The 26,819-nt window shown below is 46.2% G+C and overlaps 2 protein-coding genes across 3 annotated transcripts; one reads left to right on the top strand and one right to left on the bottom strand.

Annotated features, from left to right (window-relative positions):
• Nucleotides 1-1,425: 1,425 nt before the first annotated feature.
• On the bottom strand, nt 1,426-24,461 carry LOC144674247 (uncharacterized). The gene is made up of 6 exons (XM_078535680.1): nt 24,457-24,461; nt 21,242-21,386; nt 20,366-21,047; nt 15,844-15,847; nt 2,864-3,010; nt 1,426-2,695 (listed from the first exon to the last, which is right to left on the bottom strand). Exons 1-6 carry the CDS (start codon nt 24,459-24,461, stop codon nt 2,077-2,079), a joined length of 1,602 nt encoding a protein of 533 aa, XP_078391806.1. The 3' UTR covers nt 1,426-2,076.
• Nucleotides 22,652-26,819, top strand: LOC144674243 (uncharacterized). Of its 2 annotated transcripts, none has more exons than XM_078535678.1 (2): nt 22,652-22,725; nt 24,191-26,819. In XM_078535678.1, exon 2 carries the CDS (start codon nt 24,553-24,555, stop codon nt 25,045-25,047), a length of 495 nt encoding a protein of 164 aa, XP_078391804.1. In that variant the 5' UTR covers nt 22,652-22,725; nt 24,191-24,552; the 3' UTR covers nt 25,048-26,819. The 2 variants fall into 2 exon arrangements, with proteins under 2 accessions (XP_078391804.1, XP_078391803.1); XM_078535677.1 differs by lacking the exon at nt 22,652-22,725 and adding an exon at nt 23,080-23,198.

Raw genomic sequence — 26,819 nt, 5'->3', positions numbered from 1 at the left:
AGAGATCAGTCAGTCTAACATCAGTAATTGACAAAATGTAGGAATCTATCGTGAGGGATGTGGTAACAGGGCATTTAGAAAATCATTAACTGATTGAGCAGAGCCAATATGGATTTATGAAAGGGAGATCATGTTTGACAAATCTGTTCACAGCTTTTTGAAAATGTAATAAGTAAGGAGGATAATGAGGGTATCAGAAGATGTTGTGTATTTGGATTTTCAAAAAGCATTTGATAAGGGGCCACACAAGAGGTCATTACACAAAATTCGGTCTGGTGTTTGGGGGGTATCTGAGCATGGACTGAGGAATGGTTAATGGTCAGAAAATAGAGAGTGGGAATAAACAGGACATTTTTAGGTTGGCAGGCTGTGACTAGCAGGTACCACAAGGATCAGTTGTTGTGCCTCAGCCATTTACAATCGATACCAATGACTTAGATGAGGAGACTGAGTGTAATATATCCAGGTTTTCTGACGATACAATGTTGGGTGGGAAAGTAAGTGTTGAGGAGGACACAAAAAGGCTGCAGAGGGATATAGACAGGTTCGGTAAGAACGTGGCAGATGGAATACAACATGGTGAAGTGTGAAGTTATCCACTTTGGTAGGAAAAATATAAGAAAGAATATTTTTCGAATGGTGAGAGACTGGGAAATATTTACATTCCGAGGGACCTGGCTGTTCTTGTACGTGAATCACAGAAAGTTAACATGCAGGTACAGCAAGCAAATGGTAAATGGTCTGTCAGCTTTTATTACAAAGGGATTGGCGTATAAGAGTAAATATGTCTTACTACAATTACTCAGAGCATTGGTGAGGCATCACCTGGAGTACTGTTTGCGGGTTTAGTCTCCTTACCTAAGGAAGGACACACTTGCCCTAGAGGGAGTGAAACCAATGTTCACCAGGCTAGTTCCTGGGATGAGGAGATTGTCCCATGAGGAGAGATAGAGCAGACTCGGCCTATATTGAATGGAGTTTGGAAGATTGAGCGATCTAACTGAAACATTCTTAAATGGCCTGACAGGGTAGATGCTGAGAAAATGTTTCCCATCTGGTGAATTTAGAACACGGGGATCAGTCTCAGAATAAGGGGTCGACCATTTAGGACTGAGATGAGGAGGAATTTCTTCACTCAGTTGTAAATCTTTGGAACTTTCTATCCCAGGCATCCTTGGCTCTCAGTTATATTTAAGACTGAGGTCGACAGAGTTTTGGGTACAAGGGGAATTAAGGTTTATGGGGAGTGTGGATCTAAGGTAGAAGATCAACCATGATCATATCGAATAGCAGAGCAGACTTAATGGGCCAAATGGCCTCTTCCTACTCCTATTTTTTATGTTCATTAAACCTCAGTCTGGTTCCCCTCAAGGTGCTGAGTGAGTGAATTAAATCTTTCTTCACAAATCACCCGGATACCAGACGACAAGTCAGGCCATGAACATTGTTTATTGTTTACAAATCACAGTGAAATGTGGGCACACAGACCCTTTCTAGACATGTCGAAATGTAATCAGAGTTATCCAGCAGTTCAGCACTAATGGGGAGAGCTATTTCACAAAACAAAGAACAAAGACTCCACAGGATATTCAGTAATTCACCGTAAATCAGCACGAATGGATGCTGAGTATTAATTACAGCAGGGAGCAGAGTCTGAGGTTATCAATTGGTGAGTTTATTTTCAGAGTAATTCCTTCAATATCTGACAAGTTAACAGTTTTGAACAGCCCATCTCTCAAATAGCTTGAGCCTACTTGTAATTACAAACATTCAGAGCTTACCAAGCTTCATCCTCGAGTTACAGAACAGACTTTCTCCAGTCAATATAGAGCTGCAGGGTTGCACTGTGATCTGCTCATTGTTCATCTTTAGTTCAATACAATTTGAGTGATGTACATTGAAAACGAGGTTTGCAGACATGATGATCTAGTCACATGATTGAGAGATGGCGTGGGTACACGCTAAGTCTAAACTGGGCAACTGACATTTGAGATCAACCCCAACTTTCAGAATGAATATGATTCAGTCCAGGATGTGATTAACAGCAGCAATAACAGCAGAATCCAACCCCTGTAATCACTTGTGAACTCGCTGGTGTGTCACTAGGTAGGATAAGCGTGTGAATCCCTTCCCACACTTGGAGCAGGTGAATGACTTCTCCCCAGTGTGAACTTGCTGGTGTGTCAGCAGGTTGGATGACTGAGTGAATCCCTTCCCACACTCAGAGCAGGTGAACGGCCTCTCCCCAGTGTGAATTCGCTGGTGTGCAGTGAGATGAAATGATTGCCTGAACCCAGTCCCACAGTGAGAGCATCTGAATGGTTTCTCATCAGTGTGAATACGTTGGTGGTATTGCAGATCCCCAGAACTTTTAAAGCACTTTCCACAGTCTGGACATTTAAATGGTCTCTCGTCAGTGTGAACTCGCTGGTGTCTCAGCAGGTGGGGTTTCTGAGTGAATTTCTTCCCACACTCAGAGCAGGTGAATGGCCTCTCCCCAGTGTGGGTGCGCTGGTGTGCAGTGAGATGAGATGGTTGCCTGAACCCAGTCCCACAGTGAAAGCACCTGAACGGTCTCTCATCAGTGTGAATACGTTGATGACATTGTTGATGCCCAGAACTTTTGAAGCACTTCCCACAGTCTGGACATTTAAACGGCCTCTCGTCAGTGTGAACTCGCAGGTGTTTCAGAAGGCGGGATGATGTCCTGAGCTTCTTCCCACGCTGTGAGCAGCTGAATGGTGCATACGCAGTGTGAATGCGCTGGTGCTCCCTCAGTCCATGTGGGTTTTTAAAGCTCTTTTCACAGTCGGGGCATTTAAACTCTCTCTTGTCAGTGTGAACTTGCTGGTGTTCCAGCAGGTGGGATGAGCGAGTGAATCCTTTTCCACACGTGGAGCAGGTGAAAGGCCTCTCCCCAGTGTGAAGTCGCTGGTGTCTCTGAAGGCAGATTAACTGAGTGAATCCCTTCCCACACACGGAGCAGATGAACGGCCTCTCCCCAGTGTGACTGCGTCGATGAGTTTCCAGATTAGACGGGGATCTGAATCCCTTCCCACAGTCCCCACATTTCCACGGTTTCTCCCTGGTGTAAACGGTGCTTTTTGCTTCCATGTTCAAAGGCTGATGATCTTCAGGTCCTGATGAATCGATAGACTCTGGCAGATTTTGATCTGATTTTGGTTTGACCTTCCTGACTGCAAATCCTTCTCATACTCTGTAACGTGAATTCAAAACAGAAACAAAGAAATATGAAAGAGAACCCACAAAAACAGAAAGGCAGGTTGTGAAATTGAGCTGAACGAATCCGGTAATTTGTGGGGCTGACACGAGGAAAATGTGACCATGAAAACTGCCAGATTGTCATAAAAACCCAATTGGTTCACTAACGTCCTTCAGGGAAGGGAATCTGCCTCCCGGTCTGGGCCTACACGAGATTCTGGCCTCTATGGGAGAAGAGAGAGTGAGAGGTGGAGGAGGGGAAAAGGAGATGGATCATAGATCTGCAGCTCAACCGGAATTTTGACAGAATCTCCCAAGCCCATGACCCCCACCACCTGAAAAGACAAGAGCAGCTGGTGCATGGGGAAGCCACCAGCTCCAAGACACACAGCAGCAAGTTCACACTGGGGACAGGCCGGAAACCTGCTCCATGTGTGAGAAGGGATTTAATCCATCATCCAACTGGCTGATACACCAGCGAGTTCAGCATTGACTCCAGGGGTTGGATTCTGCTGTTATTGTTGCTGTTGATCACACTCAGTACTGAACCTTGTTCATTCTGATAGTTTGGGTTTGTTTCTGCTGATGTTAAAAATCACTGTAACTGGACTGATGGTTTAATATTCTGGAAATTACTTTGTAACCTTTACTCTTCAAATAAAGTATATTTCTTCGGCCTACAACAAAGTCATTTACTTGTGATTGTTTTCAATTTAGTTACTGTATTCAGTGCTCATCATGTGGTCTGCTCGACATGGGGAAGATCAAACACAGATTGTGTGATCACTTTGTGGAACAACCTCTGTTCAGCCTGTGAGCTTGACCCTGAGCTTCCAGTCACTTGTCATTTTAATTCTCCGCCCCACTCCTACTCTGACCTCTCTGTCCTTGGCCTCCTGAACTGTTCCAATGAAGCTCAATGGGAGCTCTAGGAACAGCAGCTCATCTTTCGATCTGGCATTTTACAAACTTCCAGACTCAACATCAAGTTCAGCAGTTTCTGCACCAACAGAGAGTTGTCAGGATCTGGAACTCTCTACCTGAAAAGGTGCTGGGACCTGACTCTAGAAGGAATTTTAAAAGGAAGTTGACAGGGATTTGAGAATGAGGAACATATGGATTTCAAACAGAAAGTGGGTGTCTGGGTCTAAACATGACTGCTCTTTCAAAGAAACAGCACAAGCATAAAGGGTTGAATGGGCTCTTTCTGTGCTGCAAGTTTCTATGATTCTAGGAGTTGGCCATTTAGTCCCTCGTCCCTGTCAGATTTAAATTTAATTTCGCCTCAACTGCTGTTTGTGGAACAGAGTTCCTAACTTCTACCTCCCTTTGTGTGTAGAAGTATTTGCTGACTTCACTCCTGGAAGGTCTGGCTCTCATGTTTACACTATGCCCCCAGAGTCTAGGACTATGACTCTTCTTTGGAACTGACTGAATCTTTGTCTGAATCTGGGGAAGTGAGGACGAGCATGGTCTAAAAATTGTAGCCATGTCTTTCACAGTGAAATGAGGAAACAATCGTTGACACAAAGCTTGACAAGTTTGGAGTTTTCTGCCACAAATGACAATTCCCTCACCAATATCACTACCCATTCACTCCACCTTCCCCTCCCAAGATGGCAAAATGCAGTTGCCTGCATAAGGCAGGCCTCTTACCAGGGTTTCCAGTCCCGCACACACCATGTGTTTTTTTATTCTATGATGGGATGTGGGCATTGACCATCCCTAATGGCCCTGGAGCTGTGTGGCTTGCTGGGCCGTTTCAGAGTGAACCACATCACTGTGGGTCTGGAGTCACATGTAGGCCGGACTTGGTAAGGACGGCAGATTTCCTTCCCTAAAGGGACATTAGTGAACCAGATGGGTTTTACGATCATTGATAGTTTTATAAATTATTAACCGACTCTTGGAGTCCAGGTGTCATTCAGGTAAAACTGTGCTGCACTCACAAGGACAATAACCCATAGTCCTATGTTGGGACTTGAACCCATGTCCCCAGCCCAGTGGCATTACCACTGGGGCACCGTCTCCCCGCCCTCCAAGCTCGCGCGCGGTGTCCAGGCTCCCCCCCGGTTCACAATCTCCACCCGCCCTCCAAGCTCGCGCGCGGTGTGCAGGCTCCCCCCCGGTTCACAATCTCCAGCCGCCCTCCGAGCTCGCGCGTGGTTTCCAGGCTCCCCCCAGTTCACAATCTCCACCCGCCCTCCAAGCTCGCGCGTGGTTTCCAGGCTCCCCCCCGGTTCACAATCTCCAGCCGCCGGCTTCATTTCTCACCCTTTGTTGATCTGAACTCGACCGCTCCTTCTTCCAGCTCGGGTTCTAGTACTGCGCATGCTTCAGTCGCGGCCTAGCCCCGCCCCTCTATCACTCCAATTGGTTGGATGGCAAACCGCTCCCGCGCGGTCCTCTAGTCCTGCCTCTCTCTTCCTATTGGCCCGGAACCGCTGTCAATCAGCCGGGCATTGTGAGCTGTCAGGTGAGAGGTCACTGTCGGGAGCGGGTTAATAAACCCCGGGCAGGGGGGGCGGGGTTTACAAATCCCGAGTGCGGCCCCAGAGCCGAATATTATACAATGAACATTCTCCACTCTCACTATCCGCCGGACAGGTAGATAAGGTGGTTAAGAAGGCATATGGGATACTTGCCTTTATTAACATTTAAGTTATGAAGAGAGGTTGGATAGACTTGGGTTGTTTTCGTTGGAGCAGAGAAGACTGAGGGGCGACCTGATCGAGGTGTACAAGATTGTGAGGGGCATGGACAGGGTGGATAGGGAGCAGCTGTTCCCCTTAGTTGAAGGCTCAGTCACAAGGGGACATGAGTTCAAGGTGAGGGGCAGGAGGTTTAGGGAGGATGTGAAGAAAAACTTTTTTACCCAGAGGGTGGAGAATGCGCTGCCTGGGAGGGTGGTAGAGGCGGGTTGCCTCACATCCTTTAAAAAGTACCTGGATGAGCACTTGGCACATCATAACATTCAAGGCCTTGGGCCAAGTGCGGGTAAATGGGATTAGGTAGGTAGGTCAGGTGTTTCTCATGTGTTGGTGCAGACTTGAAGAGCCGAAGGGCCTCTTCTGCAATGTGTGATTCTATGAACAACCTCAAAGAGACCAGGACCCTCCGAGCATGCACAATTCACCTGGCCAACCCGCGGCAGATAGAGCGGTTTCTGAGATGTTTGGGACTGTGGGTAATATGGATGCCATTAGAGACCCAGAGTCCATTGATCATTAAAATAAAAGCAAATTACTGCAGATGTTGGAAATCTGAAATAAAAACAGAAATACTGGAAAAACTCAGCAACTCTGGCAGCATCTGTGGAGAGAGAAACAAGAGATAATGTTTCAAACCCACTATGACTCTTCATTGGAGAGAGACACCCTGGTCCACTCCTCCATTACCCCCTACTCCTCAACCCCCACCTATGGCACCTCCCCATGCCCACGCAGAAGATGCAACACCTGCCCCTTCACTTCCTCTCTCCTCACCGTCCAAGGGCCCAAACACTCCTTTCAAGTGAAGCAGCATTTCACTTGTATTTCCTCTAACTTAGTCTACTGCATTAGTTGCTCCCAATGCGGTCTCCTCTACATTGGAGAGACCAAACGCAAACTGGGCGACCGTTTTGCAGAACACCTGCGGTCTGTCTGCAAGAAAGACCCAAACCTCCCTGTGGCTTGCCATTTTAACACTCCACCCTGCTCTCTTGCCCACATGTCTGTCCTTGGCTTGCTGCATTGTTCCAGTGAAGCCCAACGCAAACTGGAGGAACAGCACCTCATCTTCCGACTAGGCACTTTACAGCCTTCCGGGCTGAATATTGAATTCAACAACTTTAGATCTTAAACTCCCTCCCCCATCCCCACCCCCATTTCCGTTTCTTCCCCCTCCCTTTTGTTTTTTCCAATAATTTATATAGATTTTTCTTTTCCCACCTATTTTCATTATTTTTAAATCTATAACTATAATACCCTGTCAGTCTTTCCACCCCACCCCCACTAGAGCTGTACTTTGAGTGTCCTGCCATCCATCCTTAATTATCACATTCTCTTAGATAATATCACCACCTTTAACACCTCCCTGTTCCTTTGTCTGTAACATCTTTTGATCATCTGTATCACTGCTCGCTTGTCCCTACAACAACCCACCCAACTTCTCCCCCCACCACCAACCGACCTTAAACCAGCTTATATTTCACCCCTCTCCTAACTTCACTCAGTTCTGCTGAAGGGTCATGAGGACTCGAAACGTCAACTCTTTTCTTCTCCGCCGATGCTGCCAGACCTGCTGAGTTTTTCCAGGTAATTTTGTTTTTGATTAGAGTGGTAGTTGGCAAGAACATTGGGGTCAAGGGCTTGTTTTATTGAGGATAAGTAGTTATGGCAGATTTAAAGGAAAGGACAGTACCTGAAGAGAGAGAGAGCTGTTAACAATATCAGCGAACATGGGAAGGTTGGGTGATCAATTGGAATAGGAATGGAGGAGGTGGGTTTTATGGAAAAGATAAGTTCTGAGAAGCATGAGGGAAGATTGGAGAGAAGCTAAAGAAAAAAGCAGATTCAGGGCTGCAGCAAGGGGGCTCTTTAGAGGCAGTTTGGCCCAGTGAGTCAGTGGAAGGGAGGGAAGCAGCAGAGGCAGCTGATCGGATTGTCTCAATCTTAGTGACAAATAAGCTCCATGGAAAGTTTGGCCCAGGTCTCTCTCCCTCTTAAAAACATTGACATCTTTTGCTTTCCCAGCTTGACACATTTATTTGTCTGACAAAGGATGGCCTCTTTCTTAATATTCACAATTAAAGGGGCGGTTACCCAGGGGCCAATAAATTGATATAGGGCAGAGGTATATCTAGTGTTGTTAAATGGTACATATGGTTCTCTAATTAAGTAGATTTATTTCATTCCTTGTGAATAAATCCATTTCAGTAACAATTGCTGAAATGTTTGCTCCACACCCAAAGGGTTTCATCATGTTTTCTCGTGGAGTTTGAGACAAAATCAGCTTTCAAAATGATGCAGAGTTTCAGTGGCCAGTAAGTTCACGGATGACATAAAAATTGGTGGTGTTGTAAATAGTGAGGAGGAAAGCCTTAGATTACAGGATGATATAGATGGGCTGGTAAGATGGGCAGAGCAGTGGAAAATGGAATTTAACCCTAAGAAATGTGAGGTGATGCATGTTGAGAGGACTAACATGGCTAGGGAATACATAATGAATGGTAGGACCCTAGGAAGTACAGAGGATCAGAGTGACCTTGGTGTACATGTCCATAGACCCCTGAAAGCAGCAGCACAGGTAGATAAAGTGGTTAAGAAGGCATATGGGATATTTGCCTTTATTAGCTGAGGCGTAGAATATAAGAGCAGAGAGGTTATGTTGGAGCTGTATAAAACACTAGTTAGGCCACAGCTGGAGTACTGAGTGCAGTTCTGGTTGCCACACTACAGGAAGGATGTGATTGCACTGGAAAGGGTGCAGGGCAGATTCACCAGGATGTTGCCTGGGCTGGACCGTTTCAACTATGAAGAGAGATTGGATAGGCTAGGGTTGTTTCCCTTAGAGCAGAGAAGGCTGAGGGGGAACATATTAGAGGCTTACAAAATTATGATGGGCATAATTAGCGGAGGTGTCAATAATAGGGGGCATGGAATTAAGGTTAGGGGCAGGAAGCTTAGAGGGGATTTGAGGAAAATAATTTCACCCAGAGGGTGGTAGGAATCTGGAACACGCTGCCTGAGGGGTTGGTAGAGGCAGGAACCCTCACAACATTTAAGAAGTATTTAGATGAGCACTTGAAAAGCCATAGCATACAGGGCTACGGGCCAGGTGGTGGAATATGGGTTTAGAATAGACAGGTGCTTGATGGCCGACACAGTCCCAACAGGCCAAAGGGCCTGTTTCTGTACTGTATAACTCTATGTGACTCTGTTCAACAAATGAGGGAGATCCGTGCTCAGCCACGCCCCTCACTCACTCCGATTGGATGGGGGGCCTGCTGCTCCCGATCGGTCCTCCGTCCCGCTCCTTCCTCCCACTGGCCTGGAGCTGCCATCAATCACACGGGCATTGTGAGCTGGAGCATGTTCAATATGGCTGCTCCATTTATATCGGTGCGCATGCGCATTGCGAGTGGTGTCCAGAGACAGACAATTGAAGGGGTGGTTACCCAGGAACAAAAGCAAAAATTGCTGGAAAAACTCAGCAGGTCTGACAGCATCTGTGGAGAGAAAGACTAGTTAACATTTCGAGTCCATATGACTCTTCATCAGAACTAAAGAGAAGTAGAAATGTAGTGAAATATAAGCTGTTAAAGGGGGTGGGACAGGTGAAGCTGGATAGAGGGCCAGTGATCGGTGGAGGCAAAGGAGAGACTGCAAAAGATGTTATAAATAAACGGTCAAAGGGGTGTTGACAATGGTGATATGAGCTAAAGGATGTGCTAATGGTGACATTAAGGGTGGAAAGCAGGATGAGCAGTGACAGATGGCCCTAGTGGGGGTGAGGTGTGGGGGAGGGGATCGAAATAGGCTTAAAGGTGGAAAATAAACAATGAATAGAAATAAATTTCAAAAATAATAATAGAAATCAGTGAGAAAAGAAATATATATATATAAATAAAATTAAATTTAAAAAGGAGGATAAAAGAGGGGTGAGGATGGAGGAGAGAGTTCATGACCTGAAGACACATAGAAACATAGAAAATAGGAGCAGGAGTAGGCCATTTGGCCCCTCAAGCCTGCTCTTCCATTCAAATGATCATGGCTGACCCTCTACCTCAACATCATACTCCCCCTCTTTCCCCAAACCCCTTGATGCCTTTCATGTCTAGAAATCTATTCAGCGGCTTGGCCTCCACAGCCTTTTGTGGTAGACAATTCCGCAGGTTCACCATGCACTGAGCAAAGAAATTTCTCCTCAACTCAGTCCTAAATGGCCTGCACCATATCCTGAGACTGACCCCTTGTTCCAGACGCCCCCCACCACCCACCCCTCCAAACCCAGCCAGGGGAAACATCATCCCTGCATCCAGTCTGTACATTTCTGTCTGAATTTTATACATTTCAATGACGTCCCCTCTCATTCTTCTGAACTCTAGTGAATACAGCCCTAGTCGACCCAAAACTCTCCTCATACAACAATCCTGCCATCCCAGGAATCAGGCTGGTGAAGCTTTGCAGGCATTTCCTCTGTGGCAAGTATATCCTTTCTTCGGTAAGGAGACGAAAACTGCACACAATACTCCAGGCTGCCTGCTTCCAGCTCTGTGACATCTCCCATTGCCCATTTCAAAATGATGCAGAGTTTCAGCCAATGAGGCTGATCTGGACTCAGCCCCGCCCCTCATTCACTCCAATTGGTTGGAGGATCAGCCGTCGGTGCTTATGCCCCCAACCCCGCCCCCTCTTCCTATTGGTCTAGCTCCGCCGTCAATCAGCCGCGCATCGTGAACAGTCGGGTGAATAAACCCCGGGCAGGGGGGCGGGGTTTACAAATCCCGAGTGCGGCCCCAGAGCCGAATATTATACAATGAACATTCTCCACTCTCACTATCCGCCGGACAGGTAGATAAGGTGGTTAAGAAGGCATATGGGATACTTGCCTTTATTAACATTTAAGTTATGAAGAGAGGTTGGATAGACTTGGGTTGTTTTCGTTGGAGCAGAGAAGACTGAGGGGCGACCTGATCGAGGTGTACAAGATGATGAGGGGCATGGACAGGGCGGATAGGGAGCAGCTGTTCCCCTTAGTTGAAGGGTCAGTCACAATGGGACATAAGTTCAAGGTGATGGGCAGGAGGTTTAGGGAGGATGTGAAGAAAAACTTTTTTACCCAGAGGGTGGAGAATGCGCTGCCTGGGAGAGAGTGATGGAGGTTGCCTCACATCCTTTAAAAAGTACCTGGATGAGCACTTGGCACATCATAACATTCAAGGCCATGGGCCAAGTGCGGGTAAATGGGATTAGGTAGGTAGATCAGGTGTTTCTCACATGTTGGTGCAGACTTGAAGAGCTGAAGGGCCTCTTCTGCACTGTGTGATTCTGTGAACAACCTCAAACAAAGAGACCAGGACCCTCCGAGCATGCACAATTCACCCGGCCAACCCGCGGCAGATAGAGCGGTTTCTATAGATGTTTGGGACTGTGGGTAATACGGATGCCATTAGAGACCCAGAGTCCATTGATCATTAAAATAAAAGCAAAATACTGCGGATGTTGGAAATCTGAAATAAAAACAGAAAATACTGGAAAAACTCAGCAACTCTGGCAGCATCTGTGGAGAGAGAAACAGGGTTATTGTTTCAAACCCACTATGACTCTTCATTGGAACTGACTTAATTTTTGTCTGAATCTGAAGAAATGAAGACAAGGTTATACTGATATAGAGATTGCAAACTAAGAAAGACCAAGGCCCATCACCTACTATCCGAACCCTGCAACAATGGATCTGTTGTCCAATCTTCGCAATGAATCTGACACATTTATTCGTCTGACAAAGGATGGCCTCTTTCTTAATATTCACAATTAAAGGGGCGGTTACCCAGGGGCCAATAAATTAATATAGGGTGAGGTATATCTAGTGTTGTTAAATGGTACATATTATTTATGGTTCTCTAATTAAGTATGTTTATTTCATTCCTTGTGAATAAGTCCATTTCAGTAACAATTGCTGAAATGTTTGCTCCACACCCAAAGGGTTTCATCAAGTTTTCTCGTGGAGTTTGAGACAAAATCAGCTTTCAAAATGATGCAGAGTTTCAGTTGTCAGTAAGTTCACAGATGACATAAAAACTGGTGGTGTTGTAAATAATGAGGAGAAAAGCCTTAGATTACAGGATGATATAGATGGGCTGGTAAGATGGGCAGAGCAGTGGAAAATGGAATGTAACCCTGAGATATGTGAGGTGATGCATGTTGAAAGGACTAACACGGCAAGGGTATACATAATGAATGGTAGGACCCTAGGAAGTACAGAGGAGGCGTAGAATATAAGAGCAGAGAGGTTATGTTGGAGCTGTATAAAACACTAGTTAGGCCACAGCTGGAGTACTGTGTGCAGTTCTGGTCGCCACACTATAGGAAGGATGTGATTGCACTGGAGAGGATGCAGGACAGATTCACCAGGATGTTGCCTGGGCTGGACCGTTTCAACTATGAAGAGAGATTGGATAGGCTAGGGTTGTAGGGTTGTTTCCTTTAGAGCAGAGAAGGCTGAAGGGGAACATATTAGAGGCTTACAAAATTATGGTGGGCATAATTAGCGGAGGTGTCAATAATAGGGGGCATGGAATTAAGGTAAGGGGCAGGAGGTTTAGAGGGGATTTGAGGAAAATTCTTTTCACCCAAAGGGTGGTTGTAATCTGGAACACATTGCCTGAGGGGTTGGTAGAGGCAGGAACCCTCACAACATTTAAGAAGTATTTAGATGAGCACTTGAAAAGCCATAGCATACAGGGCTACGGGCCAGGTGGTGGAATATGGGTTTAGAATAGACAGGTGCTTGATGGCCGGCACAGTCCCAATAGGCCGAAGGGCCTATTTCTGTACTGTATAACTCTATGTGACTCTGTTCAACAAATGAGGGAGATCCATAACAAAAACAGAATTACCTGGAAAAACTCAGCAGGTCTGGCAGCATCGCTGGAGAAGAAAAGAGTTGACGTTTCGAGTCCAACATGACCCTTCAACAGAACTGATGTATAGTTAGGAGAGAGGTGAAATATAAGCTGGTTTAAGGTGGGGGGCGGGGGGAGAGAGAAGTTGAGGGTGGGGTGGTTGTGGGGACAAGCAAGCAGTGATAGGAGCAGATAATCAAAACATGTCACAGACAAAAGGATCAAAGAGGTGTTGAAGGTGGTGATATTATCTAAGAAAAGTGCTAATTAATAATGGATGGCAGGATACTCAAGGTTCAGCTCTAGTGGGGGTTGGGTGGAAAGACTAACAAGGTATTAGTTGTAGATTTAAAAATAATGGAAATAGGTGGGAAAAGAAGAATCTATATAAATTATTGAAAAAAAGGGATAGGGAAGAAACGGGGTGGGGATGGGGGGAGGGGGAGTTTAAGATCTAAAGTTGTTGAATTCAATATTCATCCCGGAAGGCTGTAAAGTGCCTAGTCGGAAGATGAGGTGCTGTTCCTCCAGTTTGCGTTGAGCTTCACTGGAACATTGCAGCAGGCCAAGAACGGTCATGTGAGCATGACAGCAGGATGGGGTGTTGAAATGGCAAGCGACAGGAAGGTCTGGGTCATGCTTGTGGACAGACCAAAGGTGTTCTGAAAAGTGGTCACCCAGTCTGCGTTTAGTCTCTCCAAAGTAGAGGAGACCACATTGGGAGCAGCGAATGCAGCAGACTAAATTGATGGAAGTGCAAGTGAATTACTGCTTCACTTGAAAGGAGTGTTTGGGCCCTTGGACGGTGAGGAGGAGGTAAGTATAGGGGCAGGTGTTGTACCTTCTGTGGTTGCATGGGAGGGTGTTGAGGTGTAGGGGTGATGGAGGAGTGGACCAGGGTATCCCGGAGGGAATGGTCCCTACAGAATGCCGACGGGGGGGCGGTGAAGGAAAGATGTGTTTGGTGGTGGCATCATGCTGGAATTGGCAGAAATGGTGGAGGATGATCCTTTGAATGCGGAGGCTGTGGGGTGATAAGTGAGGACAAGGGGGACCCTATCATGGTTCTGGGAGGGAGAGGAAGGTGTGAGGGCAGATGTGCGGGAGATGGGTCGGACAGGGTTGAGGGCCCTGTCAACCACCGTGTGTGGAAAACCTCGGTTAAGGAAGAAGGAAGACATGTCAGAAGAACTGTTTTGGAAAGTGGCATCATCGGAACTATGCGACGGAGGTGAAGGAACTGAGAGAATGGGATGGAGTCCTAACAGGAAGCAGAGTGTGAGGAGCTGTAGTCGAGGTAGCTGTGGGAGTCGGTGGGCTTGTCATGAATATTGGTGGACAGTCTATCACCAGAAATTGAGACAGAGAGGTCAAAGAAGGAAAGGGAAGTGTCAGTGATAGACCATGTGAAAGTGTTGGAGGAGTGGAAATTGGAATCAAAATTAATAAATTTTTCCAGGTCCAGGTGACAGCATGAAGTGGCACCGAAGCAGTCATCGATGTACCGGAGAAAGAGTTGTGGGAGGTTGGGAGACTATGAGGTTGGAAGCTGTGGAAGGAAGATCTCCTTTTGACACACAAAATAAACCCAACAGCCAAGTACTGTGTGCAGTTCTGGTCACCAAATTATAGAAAGGATATAGAGACACTGGAGAGGGTGCAGAGAAAATTGATAAGAATGATACCAGAAATGCATGGGTTTACATATCAGGAAAGGATGAACAGACTGGATCTCTTTTCTCTTGAAAAAAGATGTCTGAAGCTGAACTAATTTAGGACTTTAAAATGATGAAAGTTTTAATGGAGAGGAAACAGACAGAATGTTTCCTCTTGTGGGGAAGAGCAAAACTAGAGACCATCAATATAAGATAGTCACCGAGAAATCCAATAGGGAATTCAAAAGAAACTTCTTCGCCCAAAGAGTGGTGAGAATGTGGAACTGAAGACCACAGGAAGTGGGTGAAGGGAATAGTATAGATGTATTCATGGGGAGGTTAGACAAACATATGTGGCTGAAGGAAATATTAGCTCATGATAGTAGATTTAGAAGTGGAAAGATGAGAGGTGGCTTGAGTGGAAAATAAACACCAACATGCACTGGTTGGGCTCAATGGCTTCCTTCTGTGCTGTATATCCTATATAATCCTGTGTAAGGCTTAACTGATCGTCCAACCTGGAGAGACACATGGACACTAGCAACAGGGTACTGCACACAGTACTTAGCTGTTGGGTTTATGTTGTACATCAGGTAGGCTTTGCTTTTTGCTTCAATGATATATGTCATCTCTGCTGAGTAGGTCTCAAACCAGCCTTTGTTGTGGGTTCCACCTTTACCAAATGTTGCTGCTGCTGTGTCAGAAATAATTGAACTCAGTGACTTCCAAATTTCATCAGTATCAATGTTGATTGATGAAGCTTTTATTGATGTGCCTGTAAAATATTTCACTGTTTTGATTCCTGTTGTTTGATAATTTAATTTCATAATGGAGGTTTCACTTTGAAGAGTGTGTAAGTCAGTAAGAATTGTCAGCAAGGATTAAGCAACAGGGAGAAACCATGGAAATGTGGGGACTGTGGGAAGGGACTCAGTTCTCTATCCCGGCTGGGAACTCATTGGCACAGTCACACTGGGGAGAGGCCATTCACCTGCACTGTGTGTGGGAAGCGATTTACCGAATCATCCAGCTTCCAGAAACACCAGCACATTCACAGTGAGGAGAAAGCATAAAACTTACTCCGTGTGTGGGAAGAGATTCACTCAGTCATCCATTCTCCGGATACAGTCTGTGAGAATTCTGTTCTTTCTTTGACTGTGTATTAATATAGTCTGCAGGAGTTGTGTTCTTTCTTTGCCTGTGTGTTGATCTGTAGGGTAGAATCTCTGGAGGTGATGTCATGCTTTGAACCGGCTTGTCTGAGTTTAGAACTGTGAGATGGTGGAAGTGCAGATGTTCTATGTAATCATAGAGGAATATGTGTGCTCTCATCAACAGGCGAATGCTGTTCACATGAACACACCTGTGATTGGACAAGAGCCACATGATTGTGTAGTGAAATGTCCATGGACAGTTCTGATTGGCGGCCTCAGGGGAGCCAGTTGGGGGGTTTCCAGCATAAGAACAGTCCACCTGAGGGGTTTGGTACAGTGGAGAAAAGAACAAAGGAAAGAAGAGAAAGAAACACGAAAGCTGGAAACTCCACAAGAAAACTGGAAGCTCCAAGGGAAGAAGTGTGCTCTGCTGTCCAGATATGACAAGGGAAGTATAGAGCTCACGTTGTTCTGTAAATCACTGCCTGAACTTTACCTTTAGTCCTTAAGTTTGTCCTGCCTTTCTCTTAATAGAGCTGCTCCATAACTGAAATTTATTGACACATCCAATCCTGATTCACTTGTGTGTCCAACCTCACTGCCCATCAGGTTGTTGAGTCTGATAAGAGACCTTTTAATTGTTCTCACTGTCTGAAGAGTTTTCAAAGCTCTAAAGATCAGATGAAATACCAATGGAGAGAAACCATTCACCTGCACTGAATCTGGGAAGGGATTCACTCGATCATTCAACCTTCTGACACACCAGTAAGTTCACATCTGACTGTATTGGTTGGATTCTATTATTCTGTTGTTATTCTGGCCACTGTCTGAGTCTGAGCCACATTGTTCATCATCTCAACGTTGATTTCACCCTGAGCTGATTTTGTGACCAACATCTGCTCCTTTACCAAGGCATAGACACTTAGAAACATAGAAAATAGGAGCAGGAGTAGGCCATTTGGCCCCTCGAGCCTGCTCTTCCATTCAAATGATCATGGCTGACCCTCTACCTCAACATCATACTCCCCCTCTTTCCCCAAACCCCTTGATGCCTTTCATGTCTAGAAATCTATTCAGCGATTTGGCCTCCACAGCCTTTTGTGGTAGACAATTCCACAGGTTCACCACGCACTGTGCAAAGAAATTTCTCCTCAACTCAGTCCTAAATGGCCTGCACCATATCCTGAGACTGACCCCTTGTTCCAGACGCCCCCCACCACCCACCCCTCCAAACCCAGCCTGGGGAAACATCATCCCTGCATCCAGTCTGTACACTTCTGTCCGAATTTTAAACGTTTCAATGACGTCCCCTCTCATTCTTCTGAACTCTAGTGAATACAGCTCGAGTCGACCCAAAACTCTCCTCATACAACAATCCTGCCATCCCAGGAATCAGGCTGGTGAAGCTTTGCAGTCACTTCCTCTGTGGCAAGTATATCCTTTCTTCGGTAAGGAGACGAAAACTGCACACAATACTCCAGGCTGCCTGCTTCCAGCTCTGTGACATCTCCCATTGCCCATTTCAAAATGATGCAGAGTTTCAGCCAATGATCTGGACTCAGCCCCGCCCCTCATTCACTCCAATTGGTTGGAGGATCAGCCGTCGGTGCTTATGCCCCCAACCCCGCCCCCTCTTCCTATTGGTCTAGCTCCGCCGTCAATCAGCCGCGCATCGTGAACAGTCGGGTGAATAAACCCCGGGCAGGGGGGCGGGGTTTACAAATCCCGAGTGCGGCCCCAGAGCCGAATATTAAACAATGAACATTCTCCACTCTCACTATCCGCCGCTTCCGGCTTCTCTCCGGGAACAACCTCAAACAAAGAGACCAAGACCCTCCGAGCATGCGCGACCCACCCGGCCAACCCGCGGCAGATAGAGCGGTTTCTGAGCCGTATGGTATTGTGGGTACTGCGGCCGCCATTAGAGATCGAACTCACTTAATCTTCGTTTGATTCTAGGAAAGTGGGGGTGAGATTCCGCTAATGTCGGTGTTGAAAAATAAGAAAGATCAAGCTCCATCTTCTACCATCCGCATCCTGCAATAATGGAGCTTTTGGCCAATCTGTGTAATGACTCTGTTCCAATAAGTCACAGAAGACACAGTTGCTCTGCAATGCCTTGCATTTTAATGGGAATTTTCAGATATTTTTACTGCTATTAGATTGGGTTGTGGACTATACCGTCTTCACTTTTCCCTGTTGATCTAATCCAGGAGCGGTGATATATTTAGAAGGACTTGGTCTGTAAGAGACAGTCAATGTGAGACCGATAATGGAACATTTTTATGTTAATGTCTAGTGACACATGATCATTTTCCCAGTGAGTCAGTTTGTAAAAAAAACTCAAATAATCACAGCTACTGCAGCTGATCCTCTTGCTGCAATTTGATAATAAAGGAATCAGGGATCAGTCCCACCCAGCTGGACAACAATGAAGAGGCATTGAAGGAATTTATGTTTTAATTCATTTATGGGATGTGGCTAGGCCAGCATTTATTCACCATCGCTATGGATGGTTTGGTCAATGGTGTCAAAGACTGTAGATGGGCCAAGAAGGACAAAGGACAATGAGGGAGAGTTTACCTTGGTTACATTGGATGCAGTTTAGGATGATGAGAAGAGCTACTTCGATAATGTGGCAGAGGCAGAAATCTTATGTGTCGAGGGGCCAAATGGCCTACTTCTGCTCTTATTTCATATGTTCAGATTCAAAAATGGAATTCCAAAAAGATGGGCAGGATTTGGGAGGTGTCAACACATTTCAGGACTTTGAAGGGGAAAGGGAGCTTGGAGTGGTTTGCAAGGATGGTGGGATCAATGGTTGATTTTATTGAGGAGGGGGTGATAATGTCAGATTTGAAGGAGAGAGGAGCAGTGCCTGAAGAGAGAGAACTGTTAACAATGTTAATGAACATGGGAAGCTTGGAGATCAACAAATGAGTGAAAATAGGGCTGGGGTAGCAGGAGATGGGTCTCATGGCAAAGCTAAGTGCTGAGAAGGAACGAGGGGACATGGGAGAGAAACTACAGAAAGATGTACGTTCAGGGCGAGGGGGGAACATTCAAGGTTAATTGGACTGGTGATCTAGTGGAAGGGAGGGAGGCAGCAGAGGCAGCTGATCAAATTGTTTCAATCTTAGTGACAAAGAAACTCCATGAGCTTCTCACACTTGTTGGCAATGAGGATGGAGGAGACAGGGGAGAGGGAGAGCCCTTCAAAAGGAACTAACTTGTCTCAGAGATACTAAAAAGACTCAACACACTGTATTTAACACAAAGCTGCTGATTTGAATTTTATCCACAATATTATGCCCTATAACTGGGCTGGAGTTTATTAACATCAGCAGAAACAGACCCCAATAAACATAGTTCAGTTCTGTTTGTGATTAACAGCAAAATCCAATCACAATAGTTACTTGTGAATTCCCTGGTGTGCCAGTAGGTGGGATGATGAGTGAATCCCTTCCCACACTCAGAGCAGATGAATGGCCTCTCACCAGTCTGAAGAACTGGTGTTTCAGTGGGCTGGAAGTGTATTCAAAATCATGAGGGGTCTGGACAGGGTTGATGGGGAGAATCTGATGAGATCCCCCTTCTGAAAGGATCTAAAACGAGAGGGCACAGATTTAAAGTAGTTGGTAAAAGAAGCAAAAGTGACACGAGGAAAACCTTCTTCACGCAGTGAGTGGTTAAGGTCTGGAATGCACTGCCTGGGAGTGTGGTGGAGGCAGGTTCAATTGAAGCATTCAAAAGGGAATTAGACTGTTATCGGAAAAGGAAGAACATGCAGGTTTATAGGTAGAAGGCGGGAGAGCGGCTCTAAATCAAATGACCATTCAAAGAGCCGGTGCAGTCACGATGGGCTGAATGGCCTCCTTTTGAGCTGAAACAAATCTGTGCCTCCCGGCCACTTCGGAGGCTGAGGATGTTTCTCCTTATGGGAGAGACGACAACTAGGGGCCACTGTTTAAAAATAAGGGGTCTCCCATTTAGGACAGAGATGAGGAGAAATTTGTCTCCTCACAGGGTCGTCTATTGTGGAATTCTCTTCACCAGAAAGCAGTGGAGGCTACTGAATAATTTTGAGGTTGAGTTAATTCTTGATTGACAGGGAATCAGAGATTATGGGGGTAGACAGGAAAGTAGAGTTGGGGCCTCAATCAGATCAGCTATGATCTTATCACATGGCTGAGCAGGCTCACAGGCCTGAATGGCCAACACCTGCTCCTAATTCATATGATTAACTGCTTTCTACCACAAGGCCTTTCACTGGGAGGGCCACTGTAGATTTCATCCTCTAGCTCCAAGCCAGGCAAATCTTCCAGCTTCTTTTCCCTCACCAACTCCAAGTGAGCTGCAAAATACACAAGCCCAGATGTGCAACTGCCTTCTGTGGGAAACACCCAGATAAATTAAACTTCTAACTCCAACAGCCCATCTCCATGGCAACGTGGCATGCTTTGGGCGATTCCAAACAGAAATGCATGAATATCTTTTTCCATCCATACAGCATTTTATTTTATGATCCATATGAAATGTGCAATAGATATTCGCAACAAGCCTCAAAGAGCATCAGCCCACTGGAAACAAAGTTGTGAGACCGGCCAGTCCAGCAGAAAGGGATCCTCCCACTTCACCAACTGTCAGGATGAACATGGTTCAGTTCTGGATGTGATTAACAGCAGCAATAAGATCAGAATCCAATCGTTGTGATCACTTGTGAGCACGCTGGTGTGTCTGCAGATGGGATGACTGAGTGAATCCCTTCCCACACACAGAGCAGATGAAAGGCCTCTCCCCGGTGTGAACTCGCTGGTGCCTCTGCAGGCTGGATAATCGAGTGAATCCCTTCCCACACTGAGAGCAGAGGAATGACCTCTCCCCAGTGTGAAGTTGCTGGTGTAGCAGCAGGTTGGATGACTGGGTGAAACCCTTCCCACACACAGAGCAGGTGAACGGCCTCTCCCCGGTGTGGACTCGCTGATGTGTCTGCAAGTTGAATAACCGAGTGAATCCTTTCCCACAATGAGAGCAGGTGAATGGCCTCTCCCCGGTGTGAACTTCCTGGTGTGTTAGCAGGTTGGATAACTGGGTGAATCCCTTCCCACACTCAGAGCAGGTGAACGGCCTCTCTCCAGTGTGAACTCGCTGGTGTCTCAGCAGGGTTGATGAATCACTGAATCTCTTGCCACACTGAGAGCAGGTGAATGGCCTCTCCACTGCATGAACTCGCTGATGTGCGTGCAGCTGCCATGAACCACTGAATGCCTTCCCACACTCAGAGCAGGTGAATGGCCTCTCCCCAGTGTGACTGCGTTGATGAATTTCCAATGCAGACGGGCATCGGAATCCCTTCCCACAATCCCTACATTTCCATGGTTTCTCCATGGTGCGAGTACCCTTGTGTCTCTCCAGGTTTGACAATCAGTTGAAGCCTCGCTCAAACACACAACCCCTGTGCGGTCTCCCCGGCTGTGAAAGCTGCAATGTTTCTTCAGACTGTATAACAGTTCATAGCTCCTTCCAAAGCCAGTGCATTCGAATACACTCACTCGGGTGTGTGAGAATCGGTGCTTTTCCAGTCACACTGATGTTTCAAATACTTTGAAGCAGACATAACAGACAAATATTTCTTCTAGGTTCAAAGGCTGCTGATATTCCGATCCCGATGAATCGAGTGGCTCTGCCAGATCTTGACGTGACCTTTGGTTTGAGCTTTCTGACTGCAAATCATCCCCTTCTAACGTCCTGTAAAAGGAGTTTACAAAAGTCATCACAGAAAGTCTGCGATAGAAATTCAGAACAGACAATTCTAGTTTCTATGGAACATTCTTTCCCCTCTCATTCCCCAAAAGCTGTAAATCTCCATTCCCAACATGCTCCCTGCATTTTGAGCTCTCAGGAATGTTCAGACAGATTCAAAATGTTAGCTCTGTTTCTCACTCCACATATGCTGCCAGACCTGCTGAGTTTTTTGCACCATTTTCTGTTTTTACTCCCTTCATTCTCACTCTGTTACATCTCATTTATACACTCCCAATTCTCCTGAAGGAGCCAAAAAGATTGTAATACTTGATTAGCGATACAGAGGGGATTTGAGGAAGAACTTTATTTAGACAGCGAGTTGTCATGGCCTGGAATTCGATGCCTATGAGGATGGCAGAACCGGAGATGATCAATGGTTTCAAAATGAAATTGGATAGGGAGTTGAAAGAAAAACTTTCAGGGGAACGAGGATACAGATGGAGAATGGGACTCACTGGATTACTCTACAGAATGTCAGCATGGATCTGAGTTTCCAATTGGACACCATCTGTGCTGTAATGAGTCTATGACCGGAAATATATAATGCAGCTACAGTATTATTACAGGACTAGAAATAATAATAAATGAACTTTAATACAGAATAATAAATAACTAGACATTTCTCTGTTGTTACGATCCCTGTGGAAACCAATAACCTTAAAATATACAAATTCCCAGACAACCCCAACGGAATAAACAGAAGGACAAGGTTTTATTCTTTAAAAACGATTCCGGTAACAATCAAACTAAATTCAACATAAATGAAGCCTGCATTAACAGACAAATAGCATTTCAATAGACCGGATAAATATGACTTTAAACAGCTGGAGCATCAGCCTGGTTCACAAAATCACCAGCATTTCCCCCCTCAGCATATTTGGCACTAATTCCAGTTACAGAGTCCCGCAACTCTCTGTACTTCCCAGGGGAAGGAAAGAAAGTGATTTACTCACAGATGTTGGACCGAGGAAGAAGTTTTAATGTTTATGAACCTAAACACAAATGCTGTGCCGTTTAAAATCAAATTGCATTGGAAGAAAATGAGGAGAAGACATTTTACACAGTCCCCTCCCCACTCCCATAGCTGGCAGCCCAGCACGCAGGCGCAGAAAGCGCTTTCTGTCCGGAGCAGGCGCAGTGCGGCTGTCGTCAGCGGTCGCTCTCGATCTCTTTTTGGAGAAGCCAGTCGCCGTAGACAGAGCGGGGAGGGGGAATTCGCTGAGCGGCTTCTCGCTCTGGCCGGAGCCGTCAGCCGGTTGCCTGGAAACTTTGGCTCGAGGAGGTTAGGGGGATGGGGAACAATGGGTGGGGCTACCGTGTCCGCGCGCCTGGTCTGCAAACTGGAACCCGAGGACGTCACCGCGGAGCACAGTCAGTCCTATTGGCTGATTCAGGCGTCACAATGATTCAGAGGAGCGTTCCCAGTTCACATTGAGAGCACTGGACTTGATGGTCAAACTCTCTCCACCGAACACGCGCTCGGGTTACTCTCCCTCATTGTGGTCGGACCGAGGTTAACCAATGGGAGGAGCTGGACGACCGGAAGGTGGATGGTCCTCCAACCAATCAGAGCGCGGGCACTGTCGCAATGACGACACGGAGCTTCCCCCATTGTTTGAATGCGGATGTTGGACAATGAGCTTTTAAACCTGTCCGTTACTGCCCAGCAAAGCTGCTGATGCTGCTTCTCTCTCTGAATGAGGATTTAGCTTCTCACACACGAAAACTTTCTCCCCAGTCCCGTGTCAAATATCTGTGAGTAAAACACTTTCTTTTTCTCCCCCTTTCCATTTCTTTTCTAATTCTGGGTTTAAATTGTTGACCTGCAGGAACTGAAGGGAAAGGAAGAGGGTGCAGACTGTGGAAAGGTTGACCCAGGTCTCTCTTTCTCTCTCGCTCTCTCTTAAAGACATTGACACCCTTTACTCCCTCAGCTTGACACATTTATTTGTCTGGCTAAAAGGATAGCCTCTTTCCTAGTATTTCCAATAAAATAGGCGGATTCCCCAGGAGATGCCTGACATTTAAGCTGGCAGTAAACTAATATAGGGCAGAGATATGTCGAATGTTTTTATATGGTAAATATTTGATATATTTTTTGTTGACCGATAATAACTTTCATTTATAAATATGTCTAGTCTTGTAATATAGTACTCTAGCTACCGTTATATATTTCCAGTTATCGAGTCATTACAGCACAGGAATGCATTCAGCAACTCAAGTCCATGCTGACTCTCTCTAGAGCCATCCATCCCATTCTCCCTCTCTACCCCGTTCTCCTACAAGTTTATTTCCTTCAAGTGTCCACCAATTTCATTTTGAAATCACTGATCATCGCGAGTTCCTCCACCCTTGTAGGCAGTGAGTTCCAGGTCATGCACATTCGCTCCTAAATAAAGCTCTTCCTTGCATCCTCTCTGTATCTTTAATCAAGTAATGCCAGTGTATATTATGCACATTTTAAATCCAATAATGTATACATATATATATAGCCTGCATAATGATTTCAAAGGCCCCTGTGCCCTGGACAGGAAGCAGTGCACATGGATCTGCTGATCAGCATGAAATGGCACCTTCAGGAGATTTGGGAGGTACAGCAAAGTGAGAATGGAGGGACTGTGTGTGGGACAGAGAGCTACTGCTTCTGGGGAATATGAGAGAAAGAATGTTCCGTAGAAACTAGAATTATGTGTTGTGAATTTTTATCCTGCACTGACAATGATAACTTTTGTAAACTCCTTTTACAGGATATTAGGAGAGGACTTGTATCTGGGAAACTCAAACCAAATATCGCATCAAGATCTGACAGAGTTATTGGATTCATCAGGACCTGAATATCATCAGCCCTTTGAATGTGGAAGGAGAAATGTTCCCCTGTTCTGTCTGTGGGAAAACATTTCAAGCATCAGTGTGACTGGAAAAGCAATGAGACACAGACAACTGAGTGACAGTGCTCCAGTGCACTGACTGTGAAAAGAGCTTTAAACAGTTATACAGTCTGAAACAACATTACGCCATTCACAGCCGGGAGAGATTGTACACATGTTCTGTGTGAAGATGAGGTTTCAACTGAGCGGTTAACCTGGAGGGACACAAGGACACCTGCACCATGGAGAAACCGTACAAATGTGGGGACTGTGGGAAGGGATTCTGCACCCCATCTGCGCTGGAAACTCATCAACGCATTCACACTGGGGAGAGGCCTTTCACCTGCTCTGAGTGTGGGAAAGCATTCACTCAGTCATCCACCCTGCTGAAACACCAGCGAGTTCACTCCGGGGAGAGGCCTTTCGTCTGCTCTGAATGTGGGAAGGGATTCAGTAATTCATCTCACCTGCTGACACACAAGCGAGTTCACACTGGGGAGAGGCCATTTATCTGCTCTGAGTGTGGGAAGGCATTCACTCAGTCATCCAACCTGATGATGCACCAGCGAGTTCACACCAGAGAGAGGCCATTCACCTGCTCTGAGTGTGGGAAGAGATTCAGCGATTCATCTGCCCTCCTGACACACCAGCGGGTTCACACCGGGGAGAAGCCTTTCATCTGCTCTACATGTGGGAAGGGATTCCCTCAGTCATCCAACCTGCTAACACACCAGTGAGTTCACACCGGGGAGAGGCCTTTCATCTGCTCCGAGTGTGGGAAAGGATTCACTCAATTATCCCACCTGCAGACACACCAACATGTTCACAATGGGAAGAGGCCATTCACCTGCTCTGGATGTGGGAAAGGATTCATTCAGTCATGCAACCTGGTGATGCATCAGCGAGTTCATACCAGGGAGAGACCGTCCATCTGCTCTGAATGTGGGAAGGGATTCAGAGATTCGTCCACCCTGCTGAGACACCAGCGAATTCACACTGGTGAGAGGCCATTCACCTGCTCTATGTGTGGGAAGGGTTTCAGTCAGTTATCCAGTCTGCTGAGACACCGGCGAGTTCACAAGTAATTACAGGGGTTGGGTTTTGCCGTTATTGCTGCTGTTAATCACATCCAGGACTGAACCATGTTCATTCTGACAGTTGGTGAAGGGGAGGATTGGAGATGTACTAGAATGGTGCCAGGGATGAAGGGGCTTGGAGGAAGATTCGGTCATGGTTTTCAACAGAAAATTGGATCATTATCTGAAGGGGAAAAATTGACAGGATTATGTGGAAAAGGTAGCGGAATGACACTATGTTCGCTGCTCTTGCAGAGGGCTGGCACAGACACAATGGGCTGAATAGCCTCTCTTCAGTGTTGTAACCATTCCATCATTCTAGAACACCAGCGAGATGATTTTATTCAACACAGCATGACAGTGGGTCGCACTCTTACCTCTGAGTCAGGAGGTGCTGTGTTCGAATCCCCAACCCAGAGACTCAAGCCCCCAGAATCCACGGCTGACACCTCCGGTGCCAGTTATGAGGGAGAGCTGACCTGTCGGAGGGACCGTCTTTCCAGTGAGACATTAACCCGAGAACCCCGTCTGCCCTCTCAGGTGTATGTAAAAGATTCAATGGCCACAATTGGAAGGAGAGCACGAGGGGGAGGAGATCTCCCCTGGTGTCCTGGTGCCTGATATTTATCCCTCAATCAACATCAGTGAAAACAGACACTCTGGCCATTGCCGTCTGTGGGAGCTTGCTGTGCACAAATTGGTTGCCACGTTTCCTACAGTGTGACCACATTTCAGAAAGCGTTTCATTGGCAGTGGAACACTTTGAGACTCCCTGAGGTGGTGGAAGGTGCTATATAAATGCAAGTTTATTTTTAAATCAACACGCTCCTATTCTTACAGGCAGATTGTCCAGCAGGAGCAGGAGCCAGCTGACCTGAGGCTGGGGGGAGGGGCAGTGCAAGAACTCCCAGTGTGGACCAATCTGCTTCCCTCCAGAAGCCACTGAATACATTGTGGGAACTGGCTATTTAAAGGGGATGCCTTATCTTACTCGTCTGAGAATCCACCCCTTTCCCCCTGTGAAATACTGGCAGACAATAGATTTTGGGGCTGGTCAATGTACTGAGAGTATCTCTGCCATTGAAGATGTTTGTCTGTAAACAATTGATCTCACAAATTAATGGATGGATTTACTGAAACTTGGTACACCGACCATGCAAGAACTGTCCTATCTTTGGTGTAGTTCCGGATCCTGGAATTTTTTTGAAGGATCCGTTCATATTGGGAGAGCTGGAGAATTGACTTTTTCTTTTCAATTGTTGTGGTTTGTTTTATTTCGAATGGCGATTGCTTTGGAATGTTGTGGATTGTCTCCGCTGCTGGGGTGGAATTTATCACAGCTGTCAAAATATCAGCAGAGTTTTCAGAGCAGGTTGTTGGCTGTGGATTAGCCTAAGGCTTCCTCGGTCTTAATAAAAACGTTTATTTTTTCA

This window comes from Cetorhinus maximus, unplaced genomic scaffold (genome assembly GCF_964194155.1).
Source record: "Cetorhinus maximus unplaced genomic scaffold, sCetMax3.hap1.1 HAP1_SCAFFOLD_598, whole genome shotgun sequence".
NCBI lineage: Eukaryota > Metazoa > Chordata > Chondrichthyes > Lamniformes > Cetorhinidae > Cetorhinus > Cetorhinus maximus.
This window is presented reverse-complemented; position numbering and strand designations above follow the sequence as displayed.